General features: G+C 44.6%; 1 protein-coding gene across 1 annotated transcript in view; it reads right to left on the bottom strand.

Annotated features, from left to right (window-relative positions):
* LAPTM4B (lysosomal protein transmembrane 4 beta) overlaps window positions 1–23,338 on the bottom strand; it is a 92,306-nt gene that overhangs the window by 43,946 nt on the left and 25,022 nt on the right. The window contains exons 2-4 of the mRNA XM_026659136.1: window positions 22,332–22,443; window positions 7,959–8,032; window positions 6,610–6,732 (exon numbers count right to left, since the gene is read on the bottom strand). Of these exons, the coding sequence (XP_026514921.1) occupies window positions 6,610–6,732; window positions 7,959–8,032; window positions 22,332–22,443 (309 nt within the window). The remainder of the gene's footprint in view (window positions 1–6,609; window positions 6,733–7,958; window positions 8,033–22,331; window positions 22,444–23,338) is intronic.

The following is a 23,338-nucleotide window of genomic DNA, read 5'->3' as shown; positions in this document are numbered from 1 at the left end:
CACACACACACACACACACACACACACACACACACACACACACACACGAAAAAACCCCCAATATGCACAGATTGAAAGGAGTGCCTGGCAAGCATGCGGACCTGTCAGAACTTTGACAGATCTCTGTGTGAACTGAATTGCTTTTCCTGATAACAGAGCATAAGATGCTTGTAACCCTCATCAATGGAAAAAAACTCAGCTCAAGCACCGCTGCGATGCCAACATTTATTGATAAGGTTAATGTGCTTTAACCCAATTGCTAAATACATTCCTGGGAAAAATCTGGTAGCAGCAGACTGCCATGGAGCCCTTATTCATTCTCAACTACCCGTGAGCTCAAAGATGACAAAAGCATACGTGGATGCATACAGACCAGTGTCAGAAAAGAGACTACTCCAGCTACAAAAAGCAACATCGACAGACATGCAACTTCAGGAAGTTCAAAGTTACATTATGTCCGGCTGGCCCAAGTATCTAAAGGACACTAAGAAAGGGACAAGAGACTATTTTGCAGTGTGTGGACAATTAAGTGAGTCAAATGGATTCGTGATTAAAGGCAACTGGAGTCTAATTCCAAATGAAATGAGGAGAAATCCTAAATTTCATCCATGAAGGATATCAAAGATTAATTAAATACTGTGAACAGGCCAGTCAAGTCAGTGTAGTGGCTGGGCATCAGCAAGGACAAAGAATAAAGTATATACATGTGAACGTTGCAGAGCTAAAAGACCAACACAAAGAATCTTTAATAACACCACTACCAGAGAGACTTTGGAAGAGGCTAACTACAGATTTGTGAATTCAGAGGACATCATTACCTGGTCATCGTGGACTATTCTTGCAGGTATATAGAAATAATGTACTTGGAAGACATAACATGTCACAGTGTTATCAAGAAACTGAAGTGCACTTTTGCTCACTCTGGTATTTCAGAACAACGGACCACAATTCACTGCAGCAGAATTTAAGTCATTCCAAACAAATATGATTTTAATTATCTTACTAGTAGCCCACATTACCCACAAGTGAATGGAGAGGCTGAGAGAGCTGTACAGACAGCCAAGAAAATCTTGCATCAGGAAAATCCATTCTTTGCCCTTCTGAGTTAGAGATCAATACCAGCAGAAGCTACTGGATATAGTCCGGCACATAGGTGCTGGCTTTTTCCTTTGCCCGGGCGTGCTCAATCCCGGCCCTTCCCCCACTCCACCTCTTCCCCCAAACCCTTACCCCTGCCTCTTTCTGCCCCCTCACCCGAGCATGCTCCTCCCCCTCCCACTTTTACAACAGACATTGCTTAGTTAGCAAACTGCCAGGTCTAGAACCTGGTGACTGTGTTTGGGTCAAACTGGACAAAAATCAAATGATGGACAACTCCAGCTGTCATGGAGAAAAAGAATTCACTGCCCAGATCATATGCAGCTGAGACCAACAGCAGAGAATTCAGCAGATACAGTTGATAGCTACAGTTTGTTCCTCAGAAAGAACAATCAGAGCCAACTCTAAAGATGGTGGATCAGAACAAGACAACGACTCAAAGATTCCAAACCAACCACAACCAATTGTTGTAACTAATGGATAGCCAGATAACCAAGTTGTTATGTGTTTAAATCATATAATTAGAAAGCTAGTACAATTCCGAGACACTTAACAGACAAAGAGCATGAAAGCATAAATGGTAGGGATGTAAAACTTAAGCGGAGATGTGATGCAATGCTAAACTGTATTATACTGTTCAGCCACTAGGTGGCAGTATGTGTAAAATACCTTATTTAAACTAACTTGAGTCATACCTGGCAGTGATTAAGGTTCTTAGGATGAACACATGTGGTATCTTACTCAGAAGCAAGCTCTGTATGCAGTCTATATATCAGGGATCGGCAACCTTTGGCACGCAGCTCGCCAGGGTAAGCACTCAGGCGGGCCGGGACGGTTTGTTTACCTGCCGCGTCCACAGGCTCGGCCGATCGCGGCTCCCACTGGCCGCGGTTTGCTGCTCCAGGCCAATGGGGGCGGTGGGAAGTGGTGGCCAGCACATCCCTCAGCCCGCGCCGCTTCCCTGTGCAGGAATATGACAGACAATCTAATTCTCATTTATATTAAAGTACCTGTTCTCTGCTCTGGCTGTGTAAAGGGACATTAAAGTGAGCATGAATTCACTGCCACATTAAGGTCACCCTTTATGCTGCCAGAACAGTTATGAGAGAGGCCTTACGATAAATGAGAATCAGGCTCAGAATATTTGTCAGACTGAATGCAACCTAAAAAGCAAGCACTGTCCACAGGTAATGGCACAGAGGGGGATGCCAGGAACGAATCCCACAAACCAGCTACAAACTTTGAACCTCATCTGAGGGGAGTGGCAACTTGGAGCCCTAAGAACCTCACAAGAGTGGGCCCTGTGCACCTGCAGGTTCCACACCTTTCAATTCACCAGAGCAATACAAACAGAGGTACAGCCACTGAATGTAGTCTATTGGACTGCATGACTGCTTGATTCAAAAATGATGTGGCATTATGTTTTTTTATCCTATCATTTTTATCTATAGCCAGACCTGTAGCCAGTCAAGCAAGAGAGATGACGTTCTTGTGGCTGGGAGGTGGAGGAAAGGTAGGAATTGCCACACTGTATAACATCCATCCTCCATCTAGTCCAGTATTGTTTCTCCAAGAGCAGCACTAGATGCTTCAGGAGGGGAGGGAGTCTGAAGATTCTCTCCAAAAAAATTTTTTTTTTAAAACATTAGTGTCATTTCCAGGAATGCAGACAAAAATCCTTTTGTAACTAAAATGTGATGAAAACAGCAAAAGCACAAGTATGTTCCCTGCTAGTTTTCAGGAATTCTGTAAGAGAATTCTCTAATACTACTAAGCCTGCACCAAGACCATAGGGGTTCCCTTGCATTTCACCCAGACATGCACAAAAACAGATATGAAAATATTCAGAGAGCCAAAAATCAACACTGTAATAAAAAACACAGATTAAACAGGCTATTCTATGCCCCTTCTCCTAACCATGTTTGCCAAGCCCTCTCAATCCACAAAAATCACATCCCCGGATACATAATTTTAAAAGACAAACATATTGCATGTACAGGCATTGTTTGTAACACTTTGGCATCCATTTTTCTGTAAAATAACCTACACAATTAATAGCTTTGTCTCTCTTAAATCAAAGAGAGGGAGAACAGATAGAAGTTCTCTTTCTTTCTCTCTTTGACAGTCTTTTTTCTCAATCATTATGTCTCTCTCCAGGTACTTCCCCTCCATTGCATCTGTGATTTGGATTATTTTTTCCTCTATCATAGATGCACTGACTTCAATTTTTCCAAGCTGAATCTTATTTTGTTATTTCCCACCCACGTTTGTAATCTATTTGTCTTTTGACTTATTCCTCTGCCTTCACTTCCACTCCCAAGGGGGAGGGATAGCTCAGTGGTTTGAGCATTGGCCTGCTAAACCCAGGGTTGTAAGTTCAATCCTTGAGGGGGCCACTTGGGGATCTGGGGCAAAATCAGTACTTGGTCCTGCTAGTGAAGGCAGGGGGCTGGACTTGATGACCTTTCAAGGTCCCTTCCAGTTCTAGGAGATGGGATATCTCCATGGGGGGGGGAATCTGTGAATTTCTTTAGAATGGCCTGTTTACTCCTGCATCCTGATCACTACAGAGGATATTTAGGAGAGCAAGATTCCTGCAATACCCCACTCTCATTGACTTGATACACTAGTGTTTATCATTACTCTGCCTGCTGCTTCTCATTACTCTTTATTTACAGTTCTCTAGCTAGTTTTCCATCTACATGACAGAATTCATATCCAAGCCAATTTGAATTCAATTTTTCTAGGTAAACTTTGTGAGACAGATGCAAACTAAGTTTCCACTCAGTGCTCTGTAACTCTGTCTCAACCTTGACCTGGAAGGGGCCAACTCTTGGGGTGAGGATAGGTCAGCCCATTCAAGGCTGGTCTTCACAAGAAAACAGTGTGTTTGAAAAGCACATTGGCTCATCTGATGCTGGCTGACTGGCTGTCTTGCATAGATCAGGGCAAATAGTGTTCAGCCAGTTAAACTTTGCTATAACATTTTCTTGTAACAACAAGCCCTCTGCCCCTGGACTTTCTCCTGAGATACCTAACAATGAAGTTGCCAAATGGAATAGTTGCTTTTTGTGATGCAAACTGTTGCCAACTAGAATCTGGGCTGAAACCACCAAGTCCGTTCACACAGGCAACCAAATAGTCATGAAATAATGATAACTGAACTGGGCTGATTTCAACCAATGATTCTGAATCCAGTATCAATCCTCTAATCATCTGCTTCTCTCAATATACTCCTTCTCCAACATAAAATAATGCTAATGATGTTTAGGAACATAATGACAAGGTGCCCCTTCCAGTCCTGTAACCTTTTGGTGGCTAGAGCTTACTTCACCGCGCTTCTCCTAGAGCAGGGGGTCTCAAACTGGGGGTCGGGACCCCTCAGGGGGTCATGAGGTTATTACATGGGGGGGGGGTCGCAAGCTGTTAGCCTCCACCCCAAACCCAGCTTTGCCTCCAGCATTTATAATGGTGTTAAATATACAAAAAAGTGTTTTTAATTTAGCAGGAGGGGGCGCAGTCAGAGGCTTGCTATGTGAAAGGGGTCACCAGTACAAAAGTTTGAGAACCACTGTCCTAGTGCTTAAACACAACTCCTACAGAAAAGCACATGGTGACTCAGAATACAGCAATTGAGGGTTTTCAGCAAAGACTGTACAAGAACAAAAAGGAATGAACTTTTAAGAATTAAGTACCAACTTTATAAGATCTTATAATGCTAAAGAAATAATAATAGAGGCTTAATTTCTACTACATAACCAGGCTACTTGATCATCCACAAACATTGTCTTCACAGTTATACATAAATATAAACAAAAACAGTAAATCTAAAGGGGTTAATCCACACAAACACAGTGAGAAGTAACTCAGAGTTCCAAAAGCTTAGATTGAGTCCCCCCCAAATTAGTCTTTATTCACCAACTCTATACAGTCTGCTGAGTCAAAAGCAGTGCAACAATATCTTCTCTCCTCTTGCTTGCAGAAATCCCCAAATGGAATCCATGCAGACTTTTTCTCCTCGTCTGCTGGACTGTGGAATCACCCAATGAAGTTGGTTCTAGCCCACGAAAGCTTATGCCCAAATAAATTTGTTAGTCTCTAAGGTGCCACGAGGACTCCTCGTTGTTTTTTCTAGTTAGCTAACTAATTAACCCACCAATCAGTATTAAGTATATAAATGAAAAGCCCTGTTACAAGAAAAATATAAAACTGAGACTAGCAAAATATAGATTACTCTATTCCCATCATCACAGTTAAATAAATTAATTAATTAATTAAAAAAAAAGTTGGTGAACTATATCGGTGAAAACAATTTAACTAAGACAATTTGGATAAAATCAAACTACATTCCAGGTATACAATTAAAATGGAAGAAGTTAGAGGAAATTGTGAGGGAAAATTTTCTATAACACTGCCAGTGCTTCTTTGCGTTGGAAAGTTAACCAACAGCTGCAAAATGATTCAAAGTTAGAGAAAACAACCTGCTTTGCTTCTCCCAACCCACGCAGGTCACATGTCCTTTTATAAAGCAGCTGCTCTGGAGTCTAGGAGTCCAGCTATAGCAGGGATAGGCAACCTATGGCACGTGTGCCAAAGGCGGCACACGAGCTGATTTTCAGTGGCACTCACACTGCCCGGGTCCTGGCCACCGGTCCCGGGGACTCTGCATTTTAATTTAATTTTAAATTAAGCTTCTTAAACATTTAAAAAACCCTATTTACTTTACATACAACAATAGTTTAGTTATATATTATAGACTTATAGAAAGAGACCTTCTAAAAACGTTAAAATGTATGACGAGCACGCGAAACCTCAAATCAGAGTGAATACATGAAGACTCGGCACCCCACTTCTGAAAAGTTGCTGACCCCTGAGCTATAGGGAACCTATTGAGCATGCCCAAAACCACCATGCCCTCCAGAAATTTCTGGGTGAGGAATGATAATTGTGCATCAGCCTAACAATGACCCAGACACCATTCATTCCTCTCGCCCCCTTCTCTCTACATCTCTTACAGAGATATCTCCCTATTTGGCTTCTGGCTTCCGTCATCAAATCCAGTCCCCTGCTATTGCAGGCAACCCTGCCTTTTAATCATGTTCACACTTATATAGCCATGTAAAACTTCAAGACAGTATACAAATATTTTAACTCATTAGTCCTTCCAACATTCTTGTGAGGTAATTAAATGAGCAGAGGCAGTGCTAGCCCATTGGGGCCCTACCAAGGAATATTTTGCCCCCTGCCCCCCCCCCACCACAACACATAATAAAAAGCGAATAGGGGGTCCCCTTGAGCTGCATGGGGCCCTAATCTGCTTATGCCTTGCGGCAGTTCTGTAAACAAATATCCCATTTTACAGATTGACAAAGTAAGGCTGAGAGGGGGCACGACTTGCCAAAGGCTGCCCAGGAAGTCAGTGGAAAAGCCTTGGATTGGAATAGAGGATGAAATGTGTTTCCAACTTTTTCTCTAGATCATGAAAATGACTGTTCACTTCAAGTGATTTACCAGCTGTCGTAGATAGTCTTGAATTGTGTTTGGATAAACAAGCACACTGATGGCAACCAGTGTATTGAGGGCGAAGTCAAAGATCTGGTAACAGAAGAAAGGGATGAGCCAGGCTGCATGTTGCTATAAAAAAAAAAAGTTGCAGGTTAAAGCATAACTATTATTTCCTTATGTTTCAAAAATCCACAGTGCAACTCACACAATGCAATGAAATACTCTTTAACTGTGTTTCCCAGGGGGAAAATTACTTAAATCTGTTAAAATTATTATATGTAGCCAAAGATGCTGGGCAGCAAAGCTGAGATAAATTAAAGTGTATGAGTCTACTGAGAATTTATACAGGAACAGGTTTCAATCAATCAAATCGAACAGTACTGACTTGGCTTCCTAAAATACCAAACTTTTGAGTGGGATTAATATAAATGCATTCTTTGGGACAAATCCCACTCCCAGGGAAGTGAATGGGAAAAAATTCCATTCACTTTTATAAAAACCAAGATTTGGCCATTTGTATTTAAAGTTTGCCCATAATGTACTAAAAGATCTCACATTTGAAGCTGCAGACAATGAATACAGTTAGACAATCTTAGGCTATGTCTACACTAGCACTTTTGTTGGTAAAACTTTTGTCGGTCAGGGGTGTGTGTGGGGGAAAAAAAAAAAAAAAAAAAAAAACCACACCCCCTGACCGACAAAAGTTCACTAACAAAAGCACCGGCATGACCAGTGCTATGTCAGTGGGAGACGCTCTCCTGCCAACATAGCTACTGCCACTCGTTAGGAGTGGTTTAATTATGCCAGCAGGAGAGCTTGTCTGCTGGCATAGAGCGGCTACATGGGGAGACCTTGCAGCGGTACAGCTGTGCCACTGTACCCTGTTTCCCCGAAAATAAGACAGTGTCTTATATTAATTTTTGCTCCCAAAGATGCGCTAGGTCTTATTTTCAGGGGAGGTCTTATTTTTCCTGGAGCTTCGGGGCCTTATTATCGGGGAGGTCTTATTTTCGGGGGGATGCCTTATATTACAGCGAGAGGCAAAACTGGAAGTAGGTCTTATTTTCGGGGGATGTCTTACTTTCGGGGAAACAGGGTAAGTTCCATAGTGTAGAGACAGCCTTAGTCTTGCACTCCCCCAATCAGCATGGCATCACTTGACACAATCAGATCTCAACAAACATAGGGGTTTCCTATAATCTCGCAGAAGAAATGAAATTGTTATATAAATCTTACAACAAACAACTACAAAATGTTAGGAGACTGGGTTTTAAATTTCTGCCTGTTAGGAGTTTCATAGGCAGAATGATTCAGGTGGATGAAGATCAACTTTTTTGTTTAATCTGATCGATTACCTTATATGCTCCATATGTAGCCATCGCACAGATCAGAATCATAAGGAGAGAAATTGCAGTGGCAATGCACATATCTGAAATAGATAAATTAAAGTGATTGCAGGTAAATATGCAGCTCTGCTTTGCTATTTTGCCAACTGCCTAATGCAGCATTTCCCACAGTGTACTGCATGCCCAGGGCCGGCTCTAGGCACCAGCAAAACAAGCTGGTGCTTGGGGCGGCACATTTTTAGGGGCGGCATGGCCGGCGCCAGAATGCCGCCCCTAAAAATGTGCCCCGGCCGCCCTAGCTCACCTCCGCTGCTGCCGCTCGTGCACCGCTGCTCGCCCTCCCTCCCAGGCCCTCAAACCTGGGAGGGAGGGGGAGATCCCGAGCGGCCGCGGCTCGCGAAACAGCTGATTCGCGCGCCGCTGCTCCCCCTCCCTCCCAGACTCTCAAACCTGGGAGGGAGGGGGAGACTCCGAGTGGCCGCGGCACGCACGCTGCTCCTCCCCCTCCCTCCCAGGCTCTCAAACCTGGGATGGAGGGGGAGATTCCGAGTGGCCGCGGCACGCGCGCCGCTGCTCCCCCTCCCTCCCAGGCTCTCAAACCTGGGAGGGAGGGGGAGATCCCGAGTGGCTGCGGTGCGCAAAACAGCTGATTCGCACGCCGCTGCTCCCCCTCCCTCCCAGGCTTGAGAGCTGGGGGGAGGAGGCAGGGCTGGGGATTTGGGGAAGGGGCGGAGCTGAGGCAGGGCCGGGGGTGGGGTAAGAAAAAAACGGGGGGGAAGGGGGTGGCCAAAATTGTTTCTGCTTGGGGTGGCAAAAATCCTAGAGCCAGCCCTGTGCATGCCGCTGTGGACAAAAGACTAGGTGGGAAGGCAGGAGGTGCTGACACACCATACCATTGTCTCAGGTTTCCCGCCCCCCCCAAAAGCACAGCTTTAGCTAGGGGTGTCAAATGTATAGCCTTCTGGCAGGATCCTGCCCACAGAACAATTTCATCCAGCCCAAGGACTTCCCATGAATCTTTGGGCTTGTCTGCACAATCCAGAGTCCACATTGTCCACCAAGTGCCAGCTCTTTCCAAGGCTTTAGGCTTTGGCCAAGCACTGACAAATTCATTGCTGGAAACCAGTCTGTTTCACCTGTGCGTTGGTAGGGTTAAGATAGGTATTGGACTTATAACAAAGCGTTTAGTGTTAGACTTTATGAAATGCATGTAAATTGCTGCATGCATTAATCTCAGACTCTGGCACAGCAATCAAGCCAAGCCTCACGTGCAGGTATAGAACCACTTGGTCGTGTTTAAGAGGCACTAGAGAGGCATAAGTCGGACAGAAAAAGACTTGTCCAGGCGAGGGAAAATGGCACTGAAAAATGCTGGAGAGCAGATACCCCAACCTGGCAAGTTGAAGAAAAGGAAATATCAACAAGTCAAAGGGTGAATGTAAGTACTTACCAACATGGTTTATTTTTATTACTATTTCAATTATTTTTGCTGAATGTGTCCAATGCCAAGTGGCAGACCTACCACATGAAATGAGTTTGGCACCACTGCTGTAGATATTATAGTTGCTAAAAAAGCCTTCCAAATGTGAAATGTGCATAGCCCATCCCGTGACGGATGATGTACACATTAAGATACATAGGCCTTTAACATATAGTGATGTTACAGAGAGGGTGTGATCAATTTCATTTTCCTGAAGTGGGGGCTCAGCTTTCAAGAGTTTGGGGAACACTTGATTAGTGGAGTATATGTTGCCTATGCGGAGGAACTAGCTAGTCTAAGAGCGAACAGCTCATGACAAATGCAATCAAACTCAAAAACTGATTCCCCTCAGGCCAGGATTTTACCTATGGAATTCAGATTCTGTTTTGCAACTCAGAGAAAGGATGGCCAGGCTAACATTGGTCTTCAAAAGAAATCAAAATGAATACACAGCTACTGTCCTCCGTGTTTTTGTCATAATGAATACACCAATGCTCAAAGGTCACTGGCAACTTAAAGAAAAGAAAAAGCACTTTATAAAACCAGGCAAAACAGCCAAAGGCATCTTATAGCTGAAATAACTTAAAAACCTCACTCAGAACAAAACCACCACACAAACTCAGATGTATATGTATCTAATATAGCTTTTATGAATAGCAGAAGTTTGGGAAGAAACTACCTGAAAAGATCTCTGTGTGTTTTTGTGCGTGCACGCACAACAGAAAAGGTGGCACAAGTAGAACTGTTAGAAACTTGACATATTTTAAGGTTTTGATGGGAGTTGCAAGAAGGATATCCATCTTTTGCTTCCCTAATCCCAGACCTTTTGATACACTTTTTCACTTGCCCACCTTTAAGAAAGTTTAAATGCAAGATGGGGAATGTGTGGATATTGCATCCATTTTTCTGAGGCACTAGCAAAGGTTGGAAAGAAAGAAGAGGGAATACGATATGCAGGTAACCCAACACCTAGAGATCTTGACTCACCCATGGGGTATATTTTATTTATAGAAATGCTGATTAACTCAAGAAGAAAAAAGCACCCAGCAAAGCACGGCCATGTTAAGTAGGAACCACAACCCTGCATTCCTCCTTTTGCTGTTACCTTTGCTCATTTACACAAACTACTCAGTACCATGCCAGTGAATACATCATTTTAAACTAAAAACGACTTTGAGCTTGGTATGAATACACTAACTAAGGAAAGGGATTGGTTTAGACTTTGTGATAGTGCTCCTCACCTGTCCTGATCTGATTCTTCTTTGATCAGTCGCAGACTTTCATTATTGAAACTCTTCAATCTGGATCCAGCAGCGCCCATCTCCCAGGACAAGCTCTTACCCATCCCCTGCCAATTCACTTTATCCATTTTCAAGACTGTAGAAGGAAGGTCCAATGACCAGAGGTCAGGGCGTGGTCGTACAGTTTCTGCCAGCCTCGTCATCCCAGAGGGCGCCCCGGCTGCAGCCTTAACCCCTCACTCCGCATGCTCAGATTGCTCCCCCAGAAGTGGACCCAAGCCTACCCATTCTATTGGGTCCTGACCCAAGGCCCTAAGGGTTTATCAAAACATCTGGCCCAGTTATTGAGCTACCCCAAATTATGTTTTCCCCTAGGTCACTTCCTACCAGTCTGGAGCTCCTCAGTTTGGGGTGGGACGGTTGCTGGCTTAGGAGAACAACCCTTGGTCTTTCAGCATCCTATTCAATCAATTAATCTCTTTTAGTGCTTTTAGCTCCCAAAGAGTGGAGAATCCAAATTCTAGAGCGACCTTCACAAAGCTGTTGCCACTTCTGACATAGCTCTCAGCATCAGCCTTGCTTCCTGGTGCAGCAAATCGCACCTTCCCCTTCCTGGGCCAACCAGGGTCCTTTTAAAAACTGTCCCTCCACTGGGAGCATGCCCTGAACCTGTTGAGGGGTGGGGCCACCCTGGCCCAGTATTGCTCTACTCCCAGCCCTGGTTCACTGTGCGGCCTGTAGACCCCATCACAAAGACCAATCACTCATTCATTGTTTTGAGCAGAAATTGTTCTTAGTTTTAATTTATGACCGACATAGCACTGTGATAGGACTTGTTCTACTAATGACATCAGTGTCATTTCAATGTCAGAGCCCCAGAAACTGTTATAAAATGTGACACTTCTGCTTTGATCTGATTGCGTGCTCTCTCTCTCGAGCTACGTCAAGCCCTAGTTGGCTCATGCAGGCTCTTTCTTATTCAAATGCTCATCAGCTCTTTTGAGTTCTGTCAGCTTAAATTAATTAGAATTAAAACTAGATATTTAGCATATTAACAAGTACCCTTGAGTGCTCTTCCATAGTAACTAACCATGCAATACATTCTATTGTGTTAGTGATTATCAGCTGAGATGTACTGGTACTGTTTCTGTGTCATATTTATTATTGACAACCTAAAGTAGATTTTTGGAGCCCTTTTTTAATACAAGCAGTAGGAGACCCAATCAGTGCATTTTAAAAAGAAATCTCCTTAATTTTTGAAATTAGATCGTATTTTTCTGATTGTTTTTACTTCCTACTTTAGGGAGAAGACACAGCTGATGTTACCCAGGACTGCTGGCAGATTCCTGCCAGGAGTTCTGTCACGACACACTGCAACAATGCACATATTCAGCCTAATTCATCCGGAGAGTCTGCAACATGATCAGTCCTGGGAATGAGACCAGGAGTGGAAATTGGAAAGAAAATGGAAAGACAGCACCTGCAGGAAGCACAGGCTTGCAATCCAGGTGCACAGCAGGAGCTGCCCCTGAGACTGGAGCTTCCTTCAGGGTCCTGAATGCGGTAACCATCCCACTCACTCTCCTGGTCTTACTACCTATCTCACTCACAGGATTGCTTACCCTGAAGAGGGCGAAAAGGCCTGAGAGTGGTAGATAGTGCTACAGGTGCAGGGAAGAGGGAGAAGTAAATAGATGATGGCAGCTAACATGGAAAATCTCAAATCCTTGAGCTTGGATCTAACACAGCCACTGAGAACTCTAATCCACTGTCTCATCACTTGCTGGAGTCCTAGATCTCCTCCTTGACTCACAGCTAAGGAACAGAGGGTCCTGGGGCACCTTTAAGACTAACAGAAGTATTGGGAGCATAAGCTTTCGTGGGTAAGAACCTCACTTCTTCAGATGCAAGAAGTGAGATTCTTACCCACGAAAGCTTATGCTCCCAATACTTCTGTTAGTCTTAAAGGTGCCATAGGACCCTCTGTTGCTTTTTACAGATTCAGACTAACACGGCTACCCCTCTGATACTTCACAGCTAAGGGTGACTCCAGCCATCAAAAGCAGTACCCCTTTCCTCCAAGCTCTGAACTGTGTGCATCTTCTGCACTGCTGCTCCCTGTCATGACAGACCCACTGCTTGGAAGCTGCCCAAGATTATGCACAGAGCACCAGTGAAAGAAGGAAGAAAAAAATGGTGAGAGAATATGAAGGATAGGGATGTTGTTTTTTCTTTAAACCAAGTCTGGTTATTTACTTCAGCTAATATTACTATTTTGAAGCCATTTAAATAGTTTTCTGTTGTTCTCATCGTAACTTAGACATGTAAGCATTTTGGGGCAGAGACACGGGGGAAGTCATGGCTCCACTGAAGTCAATGGCAAAATTCCCATTTACTTCCACTGAGCCTGGATTTCACCCTCCATCTTCATTTGCTTCGTAAAGTATCATGTACATATATGGCACTGTATAAGTAACAAATACATAAATAAATAACACATTTTTATTTATAACAGTTAGACAATACTAGTAACAAGACAGGAGAAGCAACATAAAACTGTTGTGCTATTAACATGTCAGGGTCATGGTCTATGGAGATAGGCAAACTGAGCAGGAGTCTCAAGTTAAGCCAACAAAACCCTCTGGAATTTCAGATTTATTTACAGGTATTTCCATTCCCTTTATGCAGCATATCAGACTTTAAAAACCCAAACAAGTACACAGGGCAGCACTCACATCTCCAGCACTCCCTGATCTAGTTTGCAAATTCTTATCTGTTCACAGGGTCCCTAAAAATAGGGGTGCTTCTCTCAAGGGCTCAGTCTACTGAACCCAGTAGTGCCAATCTCAAGTGCAAATAGGAGGCCTCGAGTTTTCCCTCGGTCACCTTTAGCTCAGGAATGTGTGTGAGAGAGTTACAGATTGCCAAATTACGTTCCTTTCCTATCACGTCCTTTTCCTGTCTCCAAAATGAAAAGGAGAAACATCACCCTCAATTGGCCATGTGAACCCCACCCTCCCCCTGTTCACTTCAGACCCTCCAGCATGCAATAGTCCTTCACAATCCCGCAGTTTATAAATGTTTCCTCAATTCATTGGGAGAAACTATGTCAGACTGATGTTTACAAAGTTAGAACATTTGAAGAAAGTGTGTCCTGAGTGCAATAGGAATTTTCTCAACTACTGTAAAGGCAAGTTTGAAAGTGCTCCATAAGCCACACTTACTCCCAACTACAAATACAAAAAGATACAATCCTAGCCCCATTGAAGTCAATGACAAAACCCTCTCTGACTTCAACAGAGCCAGGATTTCCCCCATCATGACTAATCGTGGACAGGTTTGTATCTACCTGAAACTTGAAGGCTTGATTTTCAGTGATGTGGCGTCTGTTTTGGCAGGCGGGGAACAACAATTTTGCACCCACAACTTGTGCCTTCAATTTTGTGCTGGCAATAGAATGTGGTCTCAAATACAAATAATTAGAAATCTATCATATTTCTACCTAGAATTCATTGCCAGCAAAAAACAAACAAACAAACAAACAAACAAAAACAAGTAGGCAATGATTTTGGAATGCAAAATTTTACTCACAAAAACAGGTTGGTTGAAACCCAACAGAACGCAAGGCCCTAAAAAACATGACAATTGATGGATTTTGTAGTTTTCAAACACATTATGTATTGTGCATGTTTTGCGTATAAAACATGCAACAAATATAGGAAATATTTCTTTTGAACAAGACCAGTAAAAAAGGGCAAGGTGTGATGAGAATATTAATGTGAACATTTGCCTGTGTACTTTATCTCAAACAGAAAATACCAAGGTTTAAACAATCCTAGTCATAAATTTAAAAAACCCTCTCTCTGAACAGAGATTGAAAGTAATTTGAATAGCAAATGAATTAAATTATCCGCCTGTACTTCATAAAGCGTGAAAACCAAGCAAGCAAAAGAACAGAATGAAAGGAGAATTCTCAAGGTCCATTCGTAATTAGGAAGCATTTCACATTCAGTTATTCTCAAATGGATGTGAGGTTACTCAGCCTACAAGCCATCCTTTTACTCTTTTAGAATTCATCTCTGAAGGCCACAGAGAAAACGGGATTTTCAAATCTAGATGAAAAACCCAAATGTAGTTGGTCTGACAGCTACAGTATTACAAAACAGAATTACTATTTTAAAGCCTCCAGCACTGGCAGACCTCTAATGTCAGCTATATAAACCACACACTGATAGCAATCACTGCAAGGTTAATCTCGAAGAATTAGGACAAGATAGTCAGTTTTAATATGTCAATTTCAGCTAGGTTCCATTTGAAACTGTTATAGCCCTTACTATCTTAAACCCAATCATATAAAAAGAAAGATTTTTTCCAATCAAAACACATTAAAAAAGTAGTAAGCCCCTAATATTTAACTTTTGGCATATGAACCTTAAAGAATGTGTGAAAATAAACATCATTTTGATATGTCATTTGAAGTGACACAATAGAGGCTCTGATGAAAACTCTCTCTAATTTTCACATTCAGAGACACTGAAATCAATGGGAAAATTCCTGTGGAATTCAACCAGAGCAATGCAAGGGCCTAGGCCTTTTACTATAAGCACTTGTGTTACAATATATACACCTTGTCCCATCTGCTTAGTGTATGAAAACAGCTTCCTCCCTATTGCAGTGAAGTGTTTAGTGTAATAGTCAATCACTTAGATCCAGAATATTGTTTTATGAATCAGCAGGAAAGTAGCTACAGAAATATGGATACATAGATCTTAGTTTTAAAACTATCACTTAAGATAAGATGATTTCCTATCAACTTTAAAAATTAATTTTTAAAAACTCACAAATATTAATGGAGGAAAAAAGTGTTTTCCCCCATGTGACAGGGTATATCAGATCCTCTGAGGCCCCCTGCTAGAGGCCTGGTCACCCTGCCACCCCCACCCTAGAAAAGGGCAGTGGAGAGGGTCCTCCAAGCTGCCTAGAGTGGTTGTGTGGGACACAGCCAATCAGGGCCCAGAAGGTCACTATAAGAAGAACTGCAGGGCCAGAGTAAGTTCCAGTTCCTTGCTAGAGCTGAAGGAGCATGGATGGTGTGTGGCTAGCTGAGGAAGCTGCAGGCCCTCCGACAAGGTACCGCTGCCAGAAACCAGGGAGAGCAAGAAGAATCCCTGACCTGGTTGCGGGGACTCCATCAGGACAAGGCCCTGAGGTAAGGGTGAAGATGGCACAGGGCCGCAGGGAAGTGGCCCAGGGAATTAGAGCAGCAGTGCAACTTAGATAAAGGGACACAGTGGACAGTTGCTATCTACAGGGTCCCTGGGCTGGGATCCAGAGTAGTGGGTGGGCCCAGTCCCCTCCCCCCCATCCTCTTTAGCCACTGGGGGAAGTGGCCTGGACACTGAGGCCCTCCAGAAGGGGAACTGAACTACAGCGGCCCAACTGGAGAGCTGCGGCTAGAAAGGCCCTAAGAGGGTGAAGACTGTCACCAGGGAGGGAGCCCTGGGGCACTGCTCTATCCCGGAGCAGGGACAACTTGTAGATGTTACAGTGGGCACTGAGAGACACCCTTGTTGGACTTGTACCCGGGACAGGGTTTTGCTTTGCTTTCATCACACACTGTATGACTCGGCGGGAGGGCTGAGCCATCGAAGACACACCACAGAAGGAAAGTGTGCAGGTACATGCACTTGGCCAAGGGGATGCTTGCAAGAGGTGAGTGAGCCCCGTTACACCCCGTAAGAGGATAGCAGGTTTTGGTAAAATAAATTGATCTGGATCTGTGAGGGATCATCGGCCTCAAACCTGTGCCTGTGGGTCGCCAAGCAGTACTCAAACCAATGCTCTAGCAAGCAAAGGGCCCCACCCATAAAGTTCCTGATAGAGTGAAATGTCCAGTCCCACCGATTAGCTGGGAAGCTCTACTTAAACCAGAAAGAGTCACAGGTGAAGCTGTCTGAACAACTAGAGGAATCCTTGGCTGGTTGCTACTACAGACCCTGCCTACTTGCCAGACTCAGAGTCCTGCCTTTCTGCCTGTGCCTGGTTCCTCTCATCCTTATCCCAGACTCCTGTCTATTCCTGGTTCCTGCTTTCCTGCCACACTTCAGGTCCCTGTTTCTGTGCCCTACCCAACCCCTGGCTTGGCATCTAACTCTGTCTCTAGCTCTGATCGTTGGCTTGGCACCTGACTCTGACCCCAGCTCTGGTCCCAGGTGCCAGACTCTAGCCATTAGGCATGACCACCCACATCCAGTCCCTACAGCTTCCTCAGACCACTATCAACTTCTAAGTCGGCCCACCAGAGGTTGGACCTGGTGGAATTTGAAATACCCTGCATGTACAGGCAGATCACAGAGCACCGCAGGTGCAGAACATGCAGCTGGCCATTGAGGATCAGGCATTGTGGGAGCAAGACCATCAACGTCACATGGAAAACGCTGTGAGCCTGTCTGGCTGTGCTGTCACCTGAGCTGGGACCTGCTATCCCTTTGCCAAGCATTCTGATGGGAGCCACTTCAAATTTTGAGGCTTCATGAAACCATGCCAGTTCTTGTTCTTGCTTCAACCACAAATGTATGCTCCTGGCTGTACCAAGTTAGGCTTGGTAGTCAGCCTGCTGACAGGGGAGTTGTTGAACTGGGTCTCTCTCCTGTTGGAGGCCAACAGTCCAGTTCTATCTAACTAGGATGCCTTCCAGGGGGCAATATCCACAGTTTTCAACGACCCCAACCACGCCCCCCCACTGAAGCCACCCTGTGGAAACTCCACAGGGGTAAGGCATAGACACCTTCTACATAGCTCACTTCCAGCAGCTCAGATTGGACATGGAATGGAATGAGGGGGCCTAGTTATGTTAGTTTTGATGGAGCTTGCAGGACAAGGTTAAGGATGAACTTGCCCTAGTTGGGACCCTAGCAGGTCTGGACATCTTCACAGATCTTGTAATCCATATTGAAAATCGCCTACATGAATGACAGGAAGAAAAGAGAGGAGTGTCACAACTGTACCTCCTGCTATTGGATTCTGCTTCACCAGCTGAGCCAGTGCAGACAGACCTGACCCACCAGCAACTCGCCCCTGAAGAGAGAGCGTGCTGGCAAAGCCTTAATGTGTGTTACTGTTATGGGGAGCTGGGCCATGCTATCTCCAGTTGCCCCACAAGGAACCCAGGAAACAGCCCAGGGCTGGTGAAGGGGGCTAGCCTGGGCATCCTGACAGAGTATCCCCCTGAAACCCGAACTGAGGTCCCCATGGGAGCACACGCTGGCTCCTGTCGACTGGCACTGCACCTACAAGTACCAGTCAAGTTATGAATCCTGGAGCCTCGCCAATCACTCCCTCTGCAGCAGACCTTTACCGACTCTCATGCAGCAGACAACTTTAACAATGCAGAGGCAGCCTGGGCACTACAGATTCCTCTGTGGCCCAAGGCCATTCCAGACCTGGTAGAGAGTATCAACGAGCCACTTTTATCTTCCAGGCCAGTGGCCACAGAAACTGTTCCTCTCAAAGTTACTATCCAAGGGCATCAAATGACCTTACAGTTCAGTGCCAGCCATTCCCCGTACTTCCCTCTGATCCTGGGTATCCTGTGGTTGGCCTGCCACAACCCCCTTATTGGCTGGTGCAAACTAAAAATTGAATTTCTCTCAGAATTCTGCCCCCAGCACTGCTTGCCCCCAGGCAGAGCTGCCTGCTAATTCTGGTCCTTGACTTCCATCAAAATACCAACTAAAAATGTCTTTCAAAAAACCCCCCCAAACACCTTGTCCCCACACAGGGACTATGATTGCCCAATCGAGCTATAACCAGGGGTCAACACTCCGTTTGAGTGGATATACGCCATGTCAGAGCCTGAACCAGCCAAGCTGCACAGCTACTTTCAGGAGAACCTAGCCCAGGACTTTATTCATAAATTCCCTTTGCCTGTGGAGGCGCCAGTCTTCCTTGTTATAAAAGAATGGAAGCCTCTGACTACATGTGGACTATCGGACCCTATATCAGGGCACTAACAGAAACAGAGACCCATTATCACTAATCTCTGAGCCAAGGGACCACATGAGCGCCATCTGGGTATCCACAAAACTAGACCTCCAGAGGGCATACAACTTAGTACGTGTTAGAGCTGGAGAAAAATGGAAGACTGCCTTTCAAACATATTATGGTCACTTCAAATATCTCATGACGCCATTTGGTTTGATGAATGTACCCACAACATTCCAGTATTTTGTTAATGAGGTATTCTGGGACATTCTGGACCAATACATGGTAGCATAACTGGATGATGTACTTATTTTTTCAGACAGTGCCGAACAAAACATGCACATCCATTCCATCCTGAAGCAGCTATGCCAACAAGGCCTCTATACTAAGCTAGAAAAATGTGCCTTTGATTAGTCCTCCATAGAACTCCTAGGGTTCATCCTATCTCCTGCTGGTATCGAAATGGACCTGTGCAAGGTAAAGGCAGTCCTTGAGTAGGTGGCGTCACGGAATGTTTGTGAACTAAGTTTTCTGAGGTTCGCAAACTTCTATCAGTGGTTCATCCCAAAGTTCTTGGAGCAGATTGCCCCTTTTGCTGCCATGCTCCACAAAACCTCCAAGTTCCTCTGCTCTCCCAAGGCATAGCAGGCCTTCAAGCAATTAAAACTCACATTTTCCACCATTTCCATATTGGTCCACCCCAACACCTCACATGTCTTCATCACTGAAGTGGAGACTTCCAACTTGGCAATCAGAGTGCTATCCCCAAGGCATGGTACTCAACAACTGCTACATTTGTGTGCCTTCTCTTCCAGGAAATACCCACCTGAAGAACAAATTAAGACCACCTTGTTGCCACTGTCTAGAAGGGTCCCAGTATCCTGTCCAGGTGTACACCAATAAGAACCTTGAATATCTGTGTACAGCCAAGGCCCTTAGCCAGCAACAACTTCAATGGGCCTTATTCTTTTTGCTCTTTGGTTTCGCAATCGCCTGTCCTCCAAGAACCAAAAATAGCAAAGCTAATGCTTTGTCCAGGAAGGGTAAATATTACATTGGCCTAAAGGACTCTAAACCTAACGACTGAAAACCTTTGTATCCTTAAGCCTCATAACTTTCTGAGTGTGGCTCCCTGCCAAGATCTGTTCACCATTATACAATCAGTCTCAGAACACAGGATCCCTCTAGTCAAACAGGAAGCCATAATAGGGAACCCGAATGTCCAAGATGGGGTAACTTACATAAAAGGCATATATATGTTCATCCCCGGGCCTCCAAGGACTACAACCCTACAAGTATGCCATGACCCACCCCCATCTCTCCCTGGCAAGACATTTTGGCTCCTTTAAAACTCAGTCCCTTGTCTCTCGTGTCTTCTGGTGGCCTCGCATGCAGGCTACAGTTCAGGCCTACGTGGCCTCTTGCAATGTATGTGCCCGCTCCAAGGCATCGCACAATAAATCCCTTGGACTCCTGTGTTCCCTTTAGACTCCATCTGGCCCTTGGACAGTCATCACCTTAGATTCTGTAGAAGAACTACCCAAGTCCAATGGGTTCACAACCACCTCACAAATATGGCACACATCTTCTGCTGTACAGGACTACCCTCATCTCAAGAAATTCCCTGGCATTGGGCGGACGAAGTTGTCCACCACTATGGCCTTCCAGAGTAAATAGTTTCCGAGCATGGTGCACAATTTATCTCCTGTTCTTGGAAAGAAGCTCTCTGGATGTTGGGCATCTGCTTCTGCCTCTCCTTCACCTATCACCCTCAGACAAACTGTCACAGGGAGAGAACCAAGATGATCCTGGAGTGCTAACATCGATGCTACATAAACTTCCACCAGAACAACTGATTTTTGCTTCTATATCAGGCAGAGTTTGCATACAATAACACACAACATGCCTCTACAGGGCAAAGCCCTTTTCTCTTGAACTATGGGTTCCACCTTGGTTTTCCCCAGAGTTACCCACCACTTCCCTCAACCCACCAGCCCTGGACTAGATACAACAGATGCATCAAACCCAAGATGACCTAAAAGTTTACTTGGAGGATGCCAAGAAGAGCTACAAACCATATGCAGACTATCGACGACAGGAGGGGCCTGCCCTTTCAGTAGGTATGGCTCTCAACAAAAAACCTACATGTGAACAGGCCATCTCATGAATTGGACTACCAGTTCCTTGGCTCCTACTGAGTTTGCTGGCAAATTAGCCCAATCACTTTTGAATTCTACTCACCCCGTTCTCTCTGCATACACTCAGTTGTTGATATCACTCCTGAAGTCCTGCATTCAGGACCCATTCCCTCCCACTCCCACCATGTTCAAGACCATGATGAGTATATTGTCCATGAAATCCTTGATGCCAGAATCAGATGGTATAGACTCTGGTATCTTGTGAATTGGGAAGGCTACAGTCCTGAAGAACACTCCTGGGAACTTGCAGAGAATGTCCACGTTGCTGACCTGGTAAATGCCTTTCATGAAAGCCACCCTGGAATACCTAGCCCACTACTGCCCAGAGGGTGCCCTGGGGAGGTGGTGATGTGAGGGATCATGGGCCTCAAACCCAGGTCCACAGTTCCTCAGGCAGTGCTCAGACCATGGCCACCACTCAGCAGCTCACTTGAATGGCTGGGGAAGGCGGCCAGCAAAGCTCTAGCTTGCAAATGGCCCCCCCCACGAAGCTCCTGATTGGGGAAGATGGCCAGCCCCACCACTTAGCTGAGAAGCTCTACTTAAACCAGAACGTCACAGGAAGTTGTCTGAACAACTAGAGGATTCCTTGGCTGGCTACTACTATGGACCTTTCCTGACTCCAGAGCCCTGGCTTCCTGCCTCCCAGTCTGTTCCTGTCCTCCTTATGCCAGACTCCTGTCTGTTCTGCTTTCCTGCCTTGCTCCAGGTCCCAGTTCCTACTCCCAGCTCTGCCTCCGGCTCTAATCTTTGATGTGCTCCTGACCCTGAATGCGATCCCAGGCTTCTGACTCTAACCATTAGGTATGACCACCCAGGCCCCAGTCCCTACAGGATCTGAATTCAATGAAAGTTTTGCCGTAGCCTTTAGTGGGAGAAAGAGGCAGCCCTATGTTACCATTAATCAATGAATTTAGTGCCATTTATTAGCCATGAGAGAGATACTGAAAGTTTCTGAGAAAAGACAAGGACTCCTGTTTCTGTAGCTCCATGCAAATGTATTATTATAAATATAATTATTTCAGAACCAATACCATTCATATCCTTATTTACTCCATTTTTTTTTTTTTTTTAGTGCTAATGAACATGCTGATTTGCATCTCTATTGACTCTAGTCCTCTCTCTGTTCACCTCAGAGTGGCTACATCACAGCCAATGGTAGTGCAGGCTTTTCCAAACACTTTGCCAATAGGCCATCCCACTATTCTGGAGGGATCTCTGCTAGATGTGAAGGGGTAGTTGGTCTCTGTACCCATTCAGTTAACAGGCAATTGGATGAGACTACTGAAAAAGTGCACAATCAGTTCCAGTGTGGTGGTGGTTTTGTGCCGTAGATATGCCTTTTGCCATAAAAGTCAAAATGCTAGGATAGTGTAGTGAAGCAATATTTAGGAGACATAATCATTACCAGACTGCCTAAAAAATACTGCTGCTTCAGAAACAGAAATGAAACACTGATAATTAAATGCTATATACTTACTGGCATCATCCATAAATTCAAATTCGCCCCCTAATTCAGCACTTGGTAAGTGGTACTGGTCGGGATCAGTCAGGGCACTCAGCAGGATCAGCAGTACCACTGAATTGATGATCTACAGAGAGGAGAAAGGGAAAGGTCAGGATGTGTAATTTCTTAATGAAAATACCATAGAGTGGGATATGCAAACTGCTGCAGAGACAGTGTTCCTAATGTGAAATGTATTTAATTGCCACTATAAATACTTTCTCCCCATTTGAATAGATTGTATAGTTTTTCTTTGTGCCAGAGCCCCAAATTACAGGATAATGACACAAAACCTGATCAACCCCCTTTCCATTTTCCTTCCTGTTGCTATTAAAAAAAAAAAAAAAAAAAGGAGGGGTGGGGGGAGGGAAGAACAAGTCATCCCTGACAAGGCCACTCCACCTACCTCACTGATCCTGTTCTTTTGGATTATAAAACATGATTATAATCTATTTATAGTTCATTCAGTTCCCGGAATTACAATTATTTTTAAAATCCTAACTGAGAGCCTTATAACTGAACAGTCTCCATTCACAGATTACTAATCTGGATAATGATGATGAGCTGGAGTTGATGAGTGATGAGATCACTTCCTGGCAAATTGCTAGGTGGCTGTAGGTGTGCTTGTCCGCTGGAAGAGGTTGGATTTTAAGTGAGGCTAACATTCAAGCTGATTCACACTGGCTGCTAAAGCAGAAGCCTTAGGAGGGGGCCCAGGGGAGGGACAGATTGCAATATTAGTGTGATATTTGCTGTTGCATGCACTTCTGTGCCATGTGACTTTGAAAGATCAGTTCATGTATGCTGAAGAGTTCTGTGAGCAGTAACATCTAAACTAGGTGTAATAACACAAGGCCAACGTAAGCAAAGGGAGGAAGAAATGGTTGTATGCAGGGTATGAAACATCAAGTATTATAGAACTAAAAAGATCACCAAGGGCCAGATTGTCATACCTTTACATGTGATGAACAGCACATTAGACA

The sequence above is a fragment of the Terrapene carolina genome, unplaced genomic scaffold (assembly GCF_002925995.2).
Source record: "Terrapene carolina triunguis isolate 2854851 unplaced genomic scaffold, T_m_triunguis-2.0 Scaffold58, whole genome shotgun sequence".
NCBI lineage: Eukaryota > Metazoa > Chordata > Testudines > Emydidae > Terrapene > Terrapene triunguis.
The sequence above is the reverse complement of the archived record's forward strand: the minus strand, read 5'-3'. Positions and strand labels throughout refer to the sequence as shown.